The following is an 18,853-nucleotide window of genomic DNA, read 5'->3' as shown; positions in this document are numbered from 1 at the left end:
TTTTATTTAATTTTATATTCTTATACCTTTTCTCATATCTATATCTTTGATTCTGAATACTGAAAGTTCAAACAGTCAGAATGATAATTCAGGATTCTATACCATTATAACAGTTTGATTGATAAATTTGAGATTGTTGGTTCATTGAAACTATTAAAAAGGAGAAAACTCTTATGAAAGTTTAGCTTATTAAAAGGTGAAAATGATGTGACACATGATTTTTATGATTGTTCACTCATAAGCTTACTCTTAGTCAATGAATGTTCTTCATTGAGAGTATTCATGTTCAAAATAAAAAAAAGGCCATATTTCTTCTATCCTTCAAAAAATAAAATTATCATTTGCTATCCATTTGAGCTTATTAAAATTTTTTTATAAAAAACTCTAACAAAGGATTACCCCCACACTGGGGGCAAAGTATGAGAGATTTGTTTATTTTTAGAGCAAAGCCCCTTTTGTACTCAAGTTTTTTAACAAGTGAAAAAGAAAAAAAATGAAAGAGAAATTAATGGGGGTAAAATACCAATATCCACAAAAAAAAAGAAAAAAAATTGATGGAGAAAAATGTTAAAGTGTTCTACATAAAGAAATTATCATTGGTTTGATTACCCTTCAAATGCAATTTAGGCCTATTTTATCTCTTTCTTTGGCACCCTTTACCCTAACCTACAATAGGTTTCTTAAAGTTCGTTTGATCAAATGTGAATACTTGATTTAGAGAATCATGAATTGAATTGGGGTAGATTTGCCATTGGATTGTGTAAGGCTTTGATCAAATTATCATTGGTGAATAAAAGGGGAAAGGGAAATGAAAAATGGAAAAGGTGTGCAAAAAAAAAAAAGAGAAGAAAAAAGGAAAGGAGATAAAAGAGAAAAAGAAAGACTTAAATTGAAAACTCAAAAGGGTGGTTTAAGTGAAAATTAAAACTGAAAAAAAAAAAACTTCATGTAAAGGTCTCCAAAATAAGGACAAAGATATTAATGGAATGTGTTTTTGAAGGATGATTCTGAATCGAAGCTCAAAATTATCTGAACGATCATTATTTTGGATGTTAATGTTTTATTTGAATAAATCACAACATTTTACCTTTGTTCACCATTGAGTTGTTCTTGACCCTATCTTTTATTCTTACAATAATAAAGACCCATTTTTTTTATCTTTCACTAAATGAATATTCTCTGAATGAACCAAAAAAATATATCATGTCTGTCATTGATTTGAATGATGACAAATAAATGAATGATATTTTTCATAAAGAGTTTTTCATTCTTTTAAAAGAAACCCGAGATAAGATAAATGAAAATAAGTATGTGAAAATGATTTACAAATGGACAAACAAGGTCACTCAATGATAAATTTAGTGATAGATTAGTTGACACAACTTGTAAGTTATGAAAATAACATGGATTAGCTAACAAAATTTGCTTTGAGACTATTAATACTGAGAAGCTAAAAAAGACTGGTGGAATCTTGATAACCTTCCTATCGTAATTAAAATTTTATGACATCAGCATTATATACATTGCATTCACATTTGCATCCTAGATAGGATATGCATTTGCATCGTTGTAAAATTATCATCACTTATTTTCGATCTCGATTCAGGCCAAATCATTTTTTTGACCTGCAACATTATCCCAGTCATTCATCTTGGATCTCGACACGATCTTGGTTGCTTTATTTTTGACTCATGGTTTCGTTTTGGTCACCTAATCTTGGCTCAATCCAAATCATTTCTTGTGACTTGTGATTTCATCCCTGTCACCCAATCTTGGCTTAGTCAAAATAATTTTTTATGACTCGTGATTTCATCATGATTATTTATTTTTTACATCGACTCAGTTCTGGTCACTTCATTTTTTACTTATGATTTCGTCTCAGTCACCCAATCTTGGTTCAGTCCAAATCATTTCTTATAACTCATGGTTTTGTCACAATCTTGATCTTAGTCATTTTATTTTTGACTCGTGGTTTCATCCTAGTCACCCAATCTTGACTTAGTTTAAATCATTTCTTATGACTCGTAGTTTCATCCCGATCATTTATTTTAGACATCGACTCTATCTTGGTCGCTTCATTTTTAACTCGTGGTTTCGTTTCAGTTATCCAATCTTGGCTTAGTCTAAATCATTTTTTATGACTCATGGTTTCATCTCGATCCTTTATTTTTTATCTCGACTTGGTCCTAGTCGCTTCATTTTTTACTCGTGGTTTCATTTCGGTCCCAATCTTGGCTTAGTCTAGATCATTTCTTATGACTTGTGGTTTCGTCTTGGTCATTTATTTTTTACCTTGACTCGATCCTAGTTGTTTCATTTTTGACTCATAGTTTTCATCCCAATCACCTGATCTTGACTCAGTCTAGATCATTTATTATCACTCGGTTTCATCCCAGTCATTTTTGCTTGCTGATTTGACTTTAACATAATAGGTGTCTAGGTCTTTGCATAATCCTTATCTAACAGAGATGTGCAAAGAGGGGCAACTGTAGACACTCATATGTGTCCAGGGTCAATTAACTTAATTTTATTTTTTCTATTATTATTACTAGTGTTATAATATAGTATATCACTATTATTATATTATTATATTATAGTTATTATAGCTATTATAATAATAATAATAATTATTATTATTATTATTTCCTTTTTTGTTTCGATTTTGGCATGAATTTTGAAAACTAAAATCTTATCAAGAGAATTCAACAAAATCAAAGGTTTTATTGCAGAACTGGGGGTTATGGACCCAATCTAGAAAATTAACAAAGAAGCTATACCTAATTTGAGGCTTAGGCAGAATCTAATCCTAAGATTTAAGCCTGAGATTGATGCTGTTTGTTTCCTAAAATCTATCCTAAGGGGGCTTATAAATTGAACACAGCAATAGAACAATACATATAGAGTGGATTTGGGGGGTACATGGTGAATTGGGAATTTTTTTGTTTTGGAAAATTGCTTAGGCAATAAAAGGTTGTCTAGGATTTTGATTTTGGGAATCCTAGGTTTGATTTAAAGTTTCTAAGTTAGATTTGGGTTTATAGGGTTTGATTTAAGTTTTTGGAGAATTTTTTAAGAAATTTGGGTAAATTTGGGAAATCTGAGATTTTTCTGGAAAAATCTGGGTTTGGATGAATTTTTCGGTTGAGAATGAATTTTTCAATGGGATTTTGGCTAGATTTTCAGAAACCGATGGGTTTTTCGATTTGCAGTTGAATTTTTTTATAACATTCTTAGAAATCGATGAGATTTTCAGTTTGTAATTGAATTTGCCAGTGGGTTCTTGGGAAATTTTAGAGAGAGGTCAAAGGATTTGGGTTGTAAAAAGAGAGAGAGTAGAAGGGATTCTGAGAAAAAAACGTTGGATAGTGCCTTTTATAGTAGCCCAAAATGATGTTGTTTTGGCACACCTAGATTTGCGCTTTGACCCGTTGACTTGTGTGCTAACCTATGCTCCGACCCAACTCAATCACAAGCTTTTTTTTTTTTCATTTTATTTTTTAGCTCGTTTTATTTTTAGTTTTTTATGGTTTTATTTTTAAAAAATTTTGTAAAATTTATTTCTATTATTTTATTTTTGAAAATAAATAGGTTTAAAAAAATCATTTTCTGGTTCACAACCGTAAAACCAATCAGTTTGATTCTTCATCTTGAATCCTTGAAGGCAAGAGCATTTCCTCCCAGTACTCGGAGAATACCTACAGAAACTATTTTCCCCACAAAGGCCATGAATCGAGCATGGCTGACTTATAGCTTGCCATGAAACAATCCATGTTTCGTTTGTTTCTTCTCTGCTGTACAATCGAAGGTTACCATCATAATCGATGATCAATCTTCTCTGGATCCAGCTTGCACCATAATCCATAGACCGAATAGTAAAATTATCACTTGAACTAAAATTGCCAAAGGAATCAATCCTCGCAATTCTCTTACTGTTGTATCTGGACCTTCCTTGTTCCCAGCTTACAAGCCATGGTTCGGGCCAATAAACACTTGAAATCTCAGGACCGTCAAAAAGGAGACGCAGAACATTATCATCATCGAAAAATAACTTATAGAAGCCAGAGGAATAGTTGCCTTTCCTTCTTCTAGAGACAAGTGCTGTGTATCTGGTGAATGGTTGTAGAGGAAGAAGGGTATCTGTAGGAGAATCAAAGCTCTGCCATAAAATAGTACCCTCAGAATTACTCATAACAAGATTACCGTAGTTGTTGAGCTGCAACTGCACTGAGGTCTGGGAAGCAGTGCCCGTGGCCCAAACGTTGAACTGAGCAGCATCAGTTAGGATAAGATTGCCGGTTCCTAAGAGCGAGAGCTTTGACCGCCTTCCGTTAACTGGATGATCACGGTTTGCCATCCAAACAACGGTGCAATTATGAACAAGACATGCTGGTTTGCCGAACCATATGGCAAACGTATAAGCATTTTCGCCTACAGAATAAAACCCAGCTGAGAAAGTGCCCGTTGGTGATATTATAACATCACCCGGATTTTCCACGAAAAGAGATGACCCTTCGCTCAAGTTTTGATATGTTGAAGATGACAATGGAGCTAACAATGTCAAAAATAAAATAAGTGCAAAATATAAGGAACACATTTGGAGCTTCAAGGTGAAAGTTAAACCAGGGGATAGTTAGGGTTCATCTTTAAGCAGCTTAAAAAGACATTTCTCTAAAGTCATGTGTTAAATTCTTACTTTTAGTAACCAAAATTCAGATCTCCATAGCATCAAGTAAGAAAATTGAGAAGAAATAAATTCATTGCATTCTTCCTTACGGCCTATAAGGGAAGAATACTGTGCATAGGTCTTCTCAGGCATGTTAGACTTAGGTTTCACTGTCTCCAAATAATACAAAAAAAAAAGAAGAAAAATATCTTATAGAACTGCACTTCGTCAAAGTTGGCAACCAACAGGGACAAGCAGGTGAGCTTTAACTGTGGAGTCTCGAAAAAATGAATGGATACAAACTGTTTGCAAGGCTAATACAAATATCTCAAGTTTCAAAACTTTTACTAGCCTATGGAAAAGCATTGATGAAAGGTAGAAAAAGCAACCAACCACTTTTGGGCTGTGTGCAAATGATTGGCAAACGTGTCTGGATCTAATTATCTTGTTCATTGATGCTCGTCTTAACATCTTCTGCGACATGGCATGTAGATAGAAATATGGCATTCAGATTCTTCTGCAAAAACTAGCAATGAGAAGACATCTTGATGTATCAGAAGAGTTTGATGACAACAAGATGTCATCTTCCTATAAGGGAAATAAAAGTATCAGATCGATTATGAAAGAATAGAGTAGCATGATTATGGGGAAAAACCCTAAAAAAATCAATAAAATGATAATTTCCACACTAGATTTGGCTTTGTAGTTAAAAAAATAACAAATAACTTAAATTACGAGAGATTATTACAGATAAAGTTAGAAAAAATTACAGATGATTGCAGAAAATTAGACCCAACAACCAACGTCAAAATCAATTTTCGGCATGACATCATTGACTTTAGAACTTGGAAAAACAGATTGCTTAGTTCTTGGACAAAAAAACAGGAACCTAGGCTGGGCCCAATAGTTCATCCGCACCACTTTGGGAGTTGACTCCCCCGTAAAGGCCTGCGCAATTGCCTGCCTAATATTTTGCAAAAAGCAGCTGCGGCACCAGAATCCATAAGCAGAAAATGCAAGGTAAATGAGCTAATAGTTTAGGCTAGCATCATTATCATTCGCCACACAGATGTGAGAGGCCCGGTAACAAGAAATGAATTATACTAACATGTAATGATAAAAATATTGACTGGTGGAATCCGAGTTACAAAATCATGAACAGAAACCCATGAACACTATTTTTTTTTATTGAAATAAAGTTACATTACATGGGTTGTTATTGAAGTGCTTTATGATATGTTACGTTCTTTAATTCTTTTTCATTTTCATAAGTTTACAATCGTATTTGCCTGAAAAGCGATGAAGTAAATAGATAATTTTTTGGGATTTCTGACCATATATTTTTTGTTTTGTCCAATGAGTAAGAGATTAGTTAATTTTATTGTAATATAATTATTGTCGGCAATATGCTTCTAATAAGTTTAGTTTTTTTTTAAGGTAACAGTCATTATCTTGAGTAAGCGTTAAATTTTTAATTTCGATAATTAAAATTCAGATCTTGATAATTTTAAGTAAAAAAATTATTTTTTTTTATAATTTTTAAATGCTAATGAATATTTTTTATTCATATATCATAATTTTTAAAATTTATACAATTAAAGAAAATATTTATATAACATACAATTTTATTTATAATATTGTAAAATATTTTTATTAATTTAATATTGATTTGAATTATCCACCTATTGAATCATATGATCTAAATTCTTTAACCGATCAATTTGGTTCAATTGAGAATTATTATAAAAATTGATATAATTTACGATAATATTTAATTTTAGAAACAGAACAATTTTTTGCTTTTATTTTTCAAGAAAATGAAAAATATAAGTAAATAACGTATTTGGTAATTAAAAATAAAAAAAAAGTTTTAGAAAACAAAATTGAAAATGAGTTGAAATATAAAAACAAAAAAAAGATATTTTCAATTGTGAAAAAAAGAGATATACATTATTTTTTTTTATGTTTTGCGAGTTATAATATTTAAACAATTTTAATTTTATTAATTAATAAATATATATTATATTTATAATTATATAACATTAATAGTAATATTATTGAATATTTTATTTATTTATTTTTACATTTTAAAAAATAATTTTAATTTTCGTTTATTAAATATATTTTTTAAAAAATAAAAATAAAAAAATTTTCAAATCAACCGGCGCGAGAATTGAGTTTAGGGCAAAAAAATTTGAAATCCCCAAACTAAACTTGGGCTGAACAACAATGTTATTGTTTGAAGTAGGCTCACATATTAGGCCCATTTAGTATAAGAAACCATTTCAAGGGCTTTAATTAATAGATTATCTCTTCACAAATGGCCTAGTGATAAATGGCTTTTATGGTTTGGCATGTCTAATTTCCATCTCTGATCTTGTTTGAACAATCAGGATGCTTGGCCAGATGAACATTTCAAATCTTCCATTCTACGAAATTAAGCAGTGATAAATGTCAAAACTTTCTCTATTTAACATAGAGGATTTCACTTCTCTCGATTTTCTTAGAAATTTCAGTTCACCTTATTTAATGCTAACTCGCCAAACTTATTCATAGAGAATCATATGATATGGCAATTAATTCGATAGTGAAAAAGTAAAAAAAAAAAAAAAAGAGAATTGTAAATTATATAATTTTCTATAATAATTCTCAACTGAACCGATGTGATTCAATCTACGGATAATTTAGATCAAGATTGAATTCATAAAATTATTTTAAAATATTATAAATAAAATTACATGTTATATAAATATTTTTTTAATTGTCTTAATTTTAAAAATTTATGATATACGAATTAAAAATATTTATTATTATTTAAAAATTACATAGAAAACAAAGTTCTTTTTAATATTTAAAATTGTCAAAATTTTAATTTTAATTACTGAAATTAAGAATCTAGTATTTTATTGATATAACACATGACTGATGGCCAAAGAAAACTAAACTTACTAAAAGCATACCATCCAGAATAAGTATATTATAATAATTTTGCTTTTTAGTTTTAAAAAATATATTTCTATTTTTTATTTTTAATTTTTTAAGAAAAATAATTTTTATGAGAGAATGGACGAACCAATAATTAGTATGCAAAAATAAAGTTAAATATGATTTTAAAATCATTAAAAAAATGATATTTAATCTATCTGAATTAATAAAAAAATAAATTAATTAATTTGAATTTTTTCTAATCAAATGCATAAAATAATTCAAATAAATAATCGGGCCGAATCAAGAGGTCAACCAATTCTACCACCCAGATGATTGGGATTTAATAACTATAATTTCAACTATAAAAAAAATCTCTAACTAACTTTTGAAACTGTTAAAAGTTTTCCTTCAATAAAATTAACAGATCTTTTATGCATTGGACAAATCCAAAGATGCATAGTTCAAAATCCCAAAAAATTATTTATTTATTTCATCGCTTTTAAGGCGAAATCTAAATAAACTTTACGATTATAAACCTATGAAAATGAAAGGGAATTAACGAACGTAATACATCATAGAGTACGCAGGCAATTTTGTAGGCCATTGGCGGGCGGTAGTTCAGTAAATTTCTCAAAAGTTTTTGTTAGAATTGAAGAAAAACAGTTTTTTTTTTTTTTTTAATATTCTTTCTAAAACACCTGTATTTTCCTCGCAAGTCCGATCACCAAAGTCAAGTTCCTAATCGTACTTTTTTTTACAGGGGCATTGAATTTGAATTGAATCTCATTAACTTATGACCTCCTTCCTTGCACGATAAAGGAAACATGGCGGAAATTTAACCCTTTGGGTCACACCCTTTTTTCGTACGGTCAAACTAAGGTCTCAGACTCTGATCACTATCAGCAGTCATATCAGTTTTGAAGTTACCGTTAAAACCTGCATTAATTAGTCCGTATAGGTTTCAGCATGGACCTTTTTGTATCAAGCTAATAACACAAAATTTTGTCAATCAACAACAAGTTTTAGCTTTCCTAGCTAGACAAAATAACCAAGCCTTCGCAACCTAATCAGAAATCCCACCGGCGGGAAACGTCAAGTCTTTCTTCTTTGTGCTTTTCACTGTTGGTTGCCAGCCTTCTGATTTCGTTGTCAAAGTGTAGTCCTAAAATATATTTTTATTCTTCAAGCATCACAAACTTTCTTTACTTTTTTTTTCTTTTATATTATTTGGAGAACGTGACACTTGGGTCTGACATTCCGGAGAACACGAATGCAATGCATTCTTCCCTTGTAAGCCGTAGGGAAGAATGCAATGAATTCATTTATTCTCAAATTTTTATTTGATACCTTGAAGATTTGAATTTTGGTTACTAAAACTAAGAATTTAATACGAGTTCGGGCAAATGTCTATTTAAGCTGGTTAAAGATAAACCCTAACTATCCCCTATTTTAACTTTCACCTTGAAGCTTCGAATGGGTTTCTTATATTTTTCACTTATTTTATCTTTGATGTTGTTAACTCCATTGTCATCTTCAACATATCAAAACTTGAGCGAAGGATCATCTCTTTCTGTGGAGAATCCGGGAGATGTTATAATATCACCAACGGGCACTTTTTCTGCTGGCTTTTATCCTGTTGGCGAAAATGCTTATGCTTTTGCCATATGGTTCAGCAAACCAACTTGTCTTGTTCATAATTGCACCGTTGTTTGGATGGCAAACCGTGATCATCCGATTAACGGACGGCGGTCTAAGCTTTCGCTCTTAGGAACTGGCAATCTTATTCTAACTGATGCTGCTCAGTTCAACGTTTGGGCCACAGGCACAGTTTCCCTGCCCTCAGTGCAGTTGCAGCTCAACGACTACGGTAATCTTATTCTGAGTAATTCTGAGGGTACTATTTTATGGCAGAGCTTTGATTCTCCTACAGATACCCTTCTTCCTCTACAACCATTCACCAGATACACAGCACTTGTCTCTAGAAGAAGAAAAGGCAACTATTCTTCTGGATTCTATAAGTTCTTTTTCGATGATGATAGTGTTCTTCGTCTCCTTTTTGAGGGTCCTCAGATGTCAAGTGTTTATTGGCCCTATCCATGGATTCCAAGCTGGAATCAAGAAAGGTTCAGCTACAACAGGAGAAATGCAACGATCGATTCCTTTGGCAATTTTAGTTCAAGTGATAATTTAATTTTTCGGTCTATAGATTACGGTGCAAGCTGGATCCAGAGAAGGTTGACCATTGATTATGATGGTAACCTTCGATTGTACAGCAGAGAAGAAACGAACGAAACATGGGTTGTTTCATGGCAAGCTATAAGTCAGCCATGCTCGATTCATGGCCTTTGTGGGGAAAATAGTCTCTGTAGGTATTCTCCGAGTACTGGGAGGAAATGCTCTTGCCTTCAAGGATTCAAGGTGAAGAATCAAACTGATTGGTCTTACGGTTGTGAACCAGAAAATGATTTTTCCCTCAATGCTAGTGAGTTAACTTTTATCCATGTTCGTAACGCTGACTTTTATGGTTATGATAATTTTGGATTTTTTCTCAATAAAACCTTAAAGGAGTGTGAAACTGCATGCTTGCAGAGGGCCCAATGCAAAGGCTTTCAATATCAATCCAACGTTGTAGTTTTCTATTGTTACCTTAAGAATCTATTGCGGAACGGACACCAAACATCTGGCTTCAATGGAGACGTCTATATAAAGCTGCCCAAATCATATATCTCCAACAAAAAAAAGGAGCTTTTGCAGGAAATCAGTTTAGATTGCCCAAAAAATGGTACTATTAAGCTGGAAAGAAGTTACGCTAAAAGCCAAGAAAATGTGATAGTGAAGTTCATGCTCTGTTTTTTATGTGCATTGGGAGGAGTTGAGATTATTTCCATCTTTTTGGTTTGGTTGATCTTAAATAGAGCTAGGCAAGAGAAGAATGTAGCTAATGAAGGCTACCTCCTCGCAGCAACTGGATTCAAGAGATTCTCATTTGATGAGCTGAAAGAGGCAACACAAAACTTCAGTGAAGAAATTGGAAGAGGAGGGTCAGGTGTTGTGTACAAAGGTATGCTGCCTGATGGTAGAGTTGTAGCAGTCAAGCGACTGAATGAAGTAAATCAAGGCGAAGCTGAGTTCCTAGCAGAAGTAAACACCATTGGGAAGCTTAACCACATGAATTTGATCGAAATGTGGGGATTTTGCGCAGAGAAAAAGCACAGGCTGCTTGTTTATGAATATATGGAGCATAGATCCTTAGCGGAAAAGCTCTCTTCCAATGAACTTGACTGGCAAAAGAGGTATGATATCGCCTCGGGCACTGCAAAAGGCCTAGCTTACCTCCATGATGAATGCTTAGAATGGGTCTTGCATTGTGATGTAAAGCCCCAAAACATACTGCTGGACTCTGGCTACAAACCAAAGGTATCTGATTTTGGCCTGTCCAAGATACTTGACAGAGGTAAGCTCTACAATTCTAGCTTCTCAAAGATAAGGGGAACAAGACGTTACATGGCTCCAGAGTGGATTTTTAGTCAGCACATTACATCCAAAGTAGATGTTTACAGCTACGGTATGGTTGTGTTGGAATTAGTGACCGGAAGGAGTCCAACAGAAGGGATTCAATTTGTGGATGGTGCTGAAGGGGAGGCGGAATACTTGTCAGGAAGGAGGGTCAAGGAAGAGAAGAAAGGATCAAATTCAATTGAATCAAGGATTGCAGAAATAGTAGACCCCTTGTTGGAAGGCAATTATGATAAGCAAAAGATGGAAATTCTGGTTGCAGTGGCTCTTGATTGCATACAGGAAGACAGGAATGTAAGGCCCACCATGAGTGAAGTCGTTGAGAGGCTTCTTGATCATCACAGTGAAAATGAAAACTAGTAGCACTTTGTATGCATCCATGCATTAATTAGTTTAGCTCCATTAGCACTTTGTATGCATCCAAGAATAATTGAAGCTCGCCAAACCTCTTTTCAGCATTCTGTTTTGTGTTTTTTTTTCTTTTCATTTTCTGCATGTGTTAAAGTTCTTTCCTCAAATGCTGGAATTCATTACTATTGTACTCTTTATTTCTTTGGTTTTCCCTCTATATGTACAACCTGAATAAATGATCGTCTTAGATTTTTATTTTTTAACTTTTTTCATGATGGTTCCTCGCTTGATCCAAGTAAAAGTGTTGGGGGAGGAATCTTTTTCTCCCATTGTAGCTAATCGTTGGGTCAAGACAAAGCACCGACGAAGCAAACTCAACAGCTTACAGGCTTCAGAAAATGCGGAGGTTTTAATTTTCCCTGGTTTTGTCTTTTTTTAGGCTTAATTTCCAATCTACATCTACGTCATGGGGACAGCTAACTTTTTCTTTTTTTTTTTTTTCAAGGTTGGTCAAAGCCTGATTACAAGCGGGGAGAGACTTGAAATTAAGTTTTTATATATTTTTAAAAGTTCAAGTGGTCACTAGATCAAGAAATGAAAGCTATAAAATTTTTATATAAATTGTTTATTTATATAAAAATAGAAATTAACCACGAAAAAGTAATTAAGTAAAATATTATTTGAGAGTTCAATTAAAAAGCTTTTATTATATTGCAAAGTCACGACCGAAATTGTGTTTTATAACTGGATTATAATATTTTAAGATCATATTCATTTGCTGCCATTAAAACGAAGTTTACTTTAGTTTTTCAATTTTTTTGGGTTCAAATTGCATACTCAAAATTTCAAAGTTATGAGAGAGATAGTTGTAATCATACGTATTTTTTTGTTGCAAATTTGGTACTAGAGGAAATAATTTCAAAGGTTAAAATATAAAAAGAGTTCCTAAATTTTAATATTTTATTCAGATAAATTTTTATATTTTTATTGGACTCAAATAGATTATTATTCTTTAATTTATATCCAATTAAGTAATTATTTTCAACAAAAAAAATTAATTTACGTTAAAAGCTTTTTTAAGTATAAATTAAATTTTAAAAATTTATTTACGTACAAATTAAAATTTAACGACTTATTTGAATGTAAATTATATTAATTTCTATAATTATTCTTAATTGAATTGAACTTATCCGTTAAAGATTTCAAATCGTGTGATTCAATCGGTGGATAATTCAGATCAATATTGAATTAATAAAAATATTTTAAAATATTATAAATAAAATTATATGTTATATAAATATTTTTTTTAATTGTATAAATTTAAAAAATTATGATATATAAATTAAAAATATTCATTATTATTTAAAATTGTAAAGAATACTAATTTTTTTTATACTTAAAGTTGACAAAATTTAAACTTTGATTATCAAAATTGAAAATCTAACACTTTACTAATATAACGCATGACTATTGATTAAAGAAAACTGAGCTTACTCAGAGCATATCATTTATAATAATTATATTACAATAATTATATATTTTTTAATTTTAAAATATATATATTTATTTTTAATTTTTTTAGAAAAATAATTTTTATTTGAGAATGGAAGAACCAATACTTAGTATGCAAAAATTAAATTAACTATGATTTTAAAATCATTTTGAAAAGTCACATTTAATTGATCTGAATTAATAAAAAAACTCAATAAATTAATTAAAAATTTTTCTAATCAATTGCTCAATAGTTCAAATAAATAATCGACTCGAATCAAGACGTCAACCAATCCGACCTTTCAACCGATTGGGATTTAATAACTATAATTTCAACTGTAAAAAAAAATCTCTATTTACCTTTTGAATTGATTAAAAGTTCCCCTTCGATAAAGTTAATTAATTTCTAATGCATTGGTCCCACACCTGCTTCTTGAAAAATATTACGCGGAAATGAGAGGTCCCAGTGTCAAGTTCCTTTCTTCTTTTTTTTTTTTCCTTTTGCAAGAGCTAAGTAATCTGTTTTTCCAAATTCCAAAGTCAATGATGTCATGTGGATAATTGATTTTGATGTCGCTTGTTGGGTCTAATTTTTCTGCAATCATGTATAATTCTTGCTAACTTCATCTGCAATAATCTCTTATAATCTAAGTTCTTTGTTATTTTTTAACTACAAAGCCAAATCTAGTGTGGAAATTATCATTTTATTTACATTTTTAGGGTTTTCCCCCATAATTATGTCATTTTGTTATTGCATAACCGATATGATACTTTTATTTCGCTTCTGGGAATCTTGTTATTATCAAACTCTGCTGATAGATCAAGATGTCTTTTCATTGCAAATTCTTGCAGAAGAATCAGAATGCTATATTACTATCTACATACCATGTTGCAGAAGATGTTGAGACGAGCATCAATAAATGAGATAATTAAATCCAAACACGTTTGCCAATCATTTGTACACACACCAAAGAGTGGTTGGTAGGTTCTTTTTACTTTCATCAATGCTTTTCCATAGGCTGGTAAAAGTTTTGAAACTTGAGATGTTTGCATTGCCGTTACGAACACTTTGTATCTATACATTTGTGCGAGAATCTACAGTTAAAGCTCATGTGCTTGCCCCTGTTGGTTGCCAACCTTCTGCTTTCGATGTCAAGTGTAGTACTAAAATATATTTTTATTATTTTAGAATAACAAAGTTTTTTCTCTTTTTTTTTTTTTTTTAATTATTTGGAGAAAGTGAAACTTGAGTCCAACAATCCCGAAAACACCACAGTATTCTTCCCTTATGGGCCGTAAGGAAGAATGCAACGAATTCATATCTTCTCAATTTTTTTATTTGCTGTTGTCCAGATTTGAATTTTGGGTACTAAAACTAAGAATTTAACACATGACTTTAGGCAAATGTCTTTTTAAGCTGCTTAAAGATGAACCCTAACTATCCCCAGCTTTAACTTTCACCTTGAAGCTCCGAATGGGTTCCTTATATTTTTCACTTATTTTATCTTTGATATTGTTAACTCCATTGTCATCTTCAACATATCAAGACTTGAGCAAAGGTGCATCTCTTTCCGTGGAGAATCCGGAAGATGTTATAATATCGCCATCGGGCACTTTCTCAGCTGGCTTTTATCCTGTTGGCGAAAATGCTTATACTTTTGCCATATGGTTCAGCAAACCAACTTGTCTTGTTCATAATTGCACCGTTGTTTGGATGGCAAACCGTGACCATCCGGTTAACGGAAAGCGGTCAAAGCTCTCGCTCTTAGGAACCGGCAATCTTATCCTAACTGATGCTGCTCAGTTCAACGTTTGGGCCACGGGCACTGCTTCCTTGCCTTCAGTGCAGTTGCAGCTGAACGACTACGGTAATCTTGTTTTGAGTAATTCGAAGGGTACTGTTTTATGGCAGAGCTTTGATTCTCCTACAGATACCCTTCTTCCTTTACAACCATTTACAAAATACACAGCACTTGTCTCTAGAAGAAGAAAAGGCAACTATTCCTCTGGCTTCTATAAGTTCTTTTTCGATGAAGATAGTGTTCTTCATCTCCTTTTTGACGGTCCTGAGATGTCAAGTGTTTATTGGCCCGAACCATATTTTTCAAGTTGGGAACATGGAAGGTTCACATACAGTAGTAGAAACGCGATGATTGACTCCTTTGGCAATTTTAGTTCAAGTGATAATTTAATTTTTCGGTCTATAGATTACGGTGCAAGCTGGATCCAGAGAAGATTGACCATTGATTATGATGGTAACCTTCGATTGTACAGCAGAGAAGAAACGAACGAAACATGGGTTGTTTCATGGCAAGCTATAAGTCAGCCATGCAAGATTCATGGCCTTTGTGGGGAAAATAGTCTCTGTAGGTATTCTCCGAGTACTGGGAGGAAATGCTCTTGCCTTCAAGGATTCAAGGTGAATAATCAAACTGATTGGTTTTACGGTTGTGAACCAGAAACTGATTTTTCCCTCAATGCTAGTGACTTTACCTTTATCCATGTTCATAATGCTGACTTTTATGGCTATGATGATTTTGGATTTTTTCTCAATAAAACCTTAAAGGAGTGTGAAACTGCATGCCGGCAGAGGGCTCAATGTAAAGGCTTTCTCTATCGAGACATGGGTGAAATTTTCTATTGTTACCCTAAGAATCTATTGCGGAACGGGCTCCAAAGATTCGGCCTTAAAGGAGACGTCTATATAAAGCTGCCCAAATCATATATCTCCAACAAGAAAAAGAAGCTTTTGCAGGAAATCAGTTTAGATTGCCCAAAAAATGTTACTATTAAGCTGGAAAGAAGTTATGCTAAAAGCCAAGAAAATGTGATAGTGAAGTTAATGCTCTGTTTTGCATTTGCATTGGGGGGAGTTGAGATTACTTCCATCTTATTGGTTTGGTTGTTCTTAAATAGAGCTAGGCAAAAGAAAAATGTAGCTAATGAAGGCTGTCTCCTCACAGCAACTGGATTCAAGAGATTCACATTTGACGAGCTGAAAGAGGCAACACAAAACTTCAGTGAAGAAATTGGAAGAGGAGGGGCAGGTGCTGTGTACAAAGGTATGCTACCTGATGATAGAGTTGTAGCAGTCAAGCGACTGAATGAAGCAAATAAAGGAGAAGCTGAGTTCCTAGCAGAAGTAAACACCATTGGGAAGCTTAACCACATGAACTTGATCAAAATGTGGGGATTTTGCGCAGAGAAAAAGCATAGGCTGCTTGTTTATGAATATATGGAGCATGGATCCTTAGCGGAAAAGCTCTCTTCCAATGAACTTGACTGGCAAAAGAGGTATGATATCGCCTTGGGCACTGCAAAAGGCCTAGCTTACCTCCATGATGAATGCTTAGAATGGGTCTTGCATTGTGATGTAAAGCCCCAAAACATACTGCTGGACTCCGGCTACAAACCAAAGGTATCTGATTTTGGCCTGTCCAAGATACTTGACAGAGGTAAGCTCTACAATTCTAGCTTCTCAAAGATAAGGGGAACAAGAGGTTACATGGCTCCAGAGTGGATTTTTAGTCAGCACATTACATCCAAAGTAGATGTTTACAGCTACGGTATGGTTGTGTTGGAATTAGTGACCGGAAAGAGCCCAACAGAAGGGATTCAATTTGTGGATGGTGCTGAAGGGGAGGCGGAATACTTGTCAGGAAGTAGGGTCAAGGAAGAGAAGAAAGGATCAAATTCAATTGAATCAAGGATTGCAGAAATAGTAGACCCCTTGTTGGAAGGCAATTATGATAAGCAAAAGATGGAAATTCTGGTTGCAGTGGCTCTTGATTGCATACAGGAAGACAGGAATGTAAGGCCCACCATGAGTGAAGTCGTTGAGAGGCTTCTTGATCATCACAGTGAAAATGAAAACTAGTAGCACTTTGTATGTATCCATGCGTTAATTAGTTTAGCTCCGTTAGCACGTTGTATGCATCCAAGAATAATTGAATCTCGGCAAACCTCATTTTTTTTTTCTGCATGTGTTAAAGTTCTTTCGTCAAATGCTGGAATTTATTGCTATTGTACTCTTTATTTCTCTGGTTTTCCCTCTATATGTACAACCTGAATAAATGATCGTTTTAGATTTTTTTCTTTTTTTTTTTTACTTTTTTCATGATGGTTCCTCGCTTGATCCAAGTAAAAGTGTTGGGGAAGGAATCTTTTTCTCCCATTGTAGCTAATCGTTGGTTCAAGACAAAGCACTAACGAAGCAAACTCAACAGCTTACAGGCTTCAGAAAATGTGGAGGTTTTAATTTTCCCTGGTTTTGTCTTTTTATGGGCTTAATTTCCAGTCTACATCTATGTCATGGGGACAGCTAACTTTTTCTTTTCGTTTTCTCTTAAATAAATTGATTATTTATATAGAAATAGAAATTAACCGTCCAAAAGTCAACCATAAGCATATTCTAAAATAGTTAATTAAATCAGACTTTATTTGAGAGCTCAATTAAAAAACTTTTATTATATTAAAAAGTCACGACAGAAGTTGTGTTTTATAAATGGATTTTAATATTTTAAGATCATATTCAGTGCTGCCATTAGAATGAAGCTTGTTTTTTTTTTTTAATTTTCTTGGGTTCAAATTGCATATGCAATTTTTCAAAGGTATGGGAGGGATAGTTGTAATCACTCGTTTTATTTTGTTGCACTTAAAAAATTAACAATGTTGGGACTTGCGAAAAGAATTTTAAAAGTTAAAATATTAAAGGAGTCCCTGAATTTTAATATTTTATTTAGATAAATTTTTATATTTTTATTTTATCTAAATAAATTATTAGTCTTTAATTTGTATTCAAGTAAGTTATTATTTTAAATAAAAAATTAATTTATGTTAAAAACTTATTTAAAAATAATTAAAGGTTAAAGGTTTGTTTGGATACATATATTTATGCGATTATCGATTCCTTTGGCAATTTTAGTTCAAGTGAGAGTTTAACTTTTTGGTATATAGATTACGGTGCCAGCTAGATCCAGAGAAGATTGACCATTGATTATGATGGTAACCTTCGATTGTACAGCAGAGAAGAAATGAACGAAACATGGGTTGTTTCATGGCAAGCTATAAGTCAGCCATGTAGGATTCATGGCCTTTGTAGGGAATATAGTCTTTGTAGGTATTCTCCGAGTACTGGGAGGAATGCTCTTGCCTTGAAGGATTCAAGATGAAGAATCAAACTGATTGGTCTTACGGTTGTGAACCAGAAAATGATTTTTCCCTCAATGCTAGTGAATATACTTTTATCCATTTTCGTAATGCTGAATTTTATGGTTATGATGATTTTGGATTTTTTCCCAATAAAACCTTAAAAGGAGTGTGAAACTGAATGCCTACAGAGGGCCCAATGTAAAGGCTTTCAATATGGATTCACCGGAGATGTTTTCTATTGTTTTCTATTACGGAACGGGCGCGAAACATCTGGCTTAATTAATGGAGACGTCTATGTAAAGCTGCTCAAATCATATATCTCCAACAAGAAAAAGGAGCTTTTGCAGGAAATTAGTTTAGATTGCCCAAAAAATGGTACTATTGAGCTAGAAAGAAGTTACGCTAAAAGCCAAGAAAATGTGATTCATGCTCTGGTTTGCAACTGCATTAGGAGGAGTTGAGATTATCTCCATCTTTTTGGTTTATTTGTTCTTAGATAGAGCTAGGCAAGAGAAGAATGTAGCTAAAGAAGGTTAACTCCTCACAGCAATTGGATTCAAGAGATTCACATTTGATGAGCTGAAAGAGGCAACAGAAAACTTCAATGAAGAAATTGAAGAGGAGGGGTAGGTGTTGTGTACAAAGGTATGCTACCTAATGGTAGAGTTGTAGCAATCAAGCGACTGAATGAAGCAAATCAAGGAGAAGCTGAGTTCCTAGCAGAAGTAAACACCATTGGGAAGCTTAACCACA

The 18,853-nt window shown here is 32.9% G+C and overlaps 2 protein-coding genes across 2 annotated transcripts; both read left to right on the top strand.

The window, feature by feature from the left end:
• The first annotated feature begins 8,402 nt into the window (after positions 1-8,402).
• Positions 8,403-12,212, top strand: LOC111314871 (putative receptor protein kinase ZmPK1). The gene has a single exon (XM_022916486.2). It carries the CDS (start codon positions 9,065-9,067, stop codon positions 11,465-11,467), a length of 2,403 nt encoding a protein of 800 aa, XP_022772221.2. The 5' UTR covers positions 8,403-9,064; the 3' UTR covers positions 11,468-12,212.
• Positions 12,213-13,725: 1,513 nt separating this feature from the next.
• LOC111314870 (putative receptor protein kinase ZmPK1) lies at positions 13,726-17,126 on the top strand. Its single transcript, XM_022916485.2, has one exon. It carries the CDS (start codon positions 14,424-14,426, stop codon positions 16,824-16,826), a length of 2,403 nt encoding a protein of 800 aa, XP_022772220.2. The 5' UTR covers positions 13,726-14,423; the 3' UTR covers positions 16,827-17,126.
• Positions 17,127-18,853: the final 1,727 nt, after the last annotated feature.

The sequence above is a fragment of the Durio zibethinus genome, chromosome 20 (assembly GCF_047325235.1).
Source record: "Durio zibethinus cultivar Kanyao isolate XHJ-2024 chromosome 20, ASM4732523v1, whole genome shotgun sequence".
Lineage (NCBI taxonomy): Eukaryota > Viridiplantae > Streptophyta > Magnoliopsida > Malvales > Malvaceae > Durio > Durio zibethinus.
This window is presented reverse-complemented; position numbering and strand designations above follow the sequence as displayed.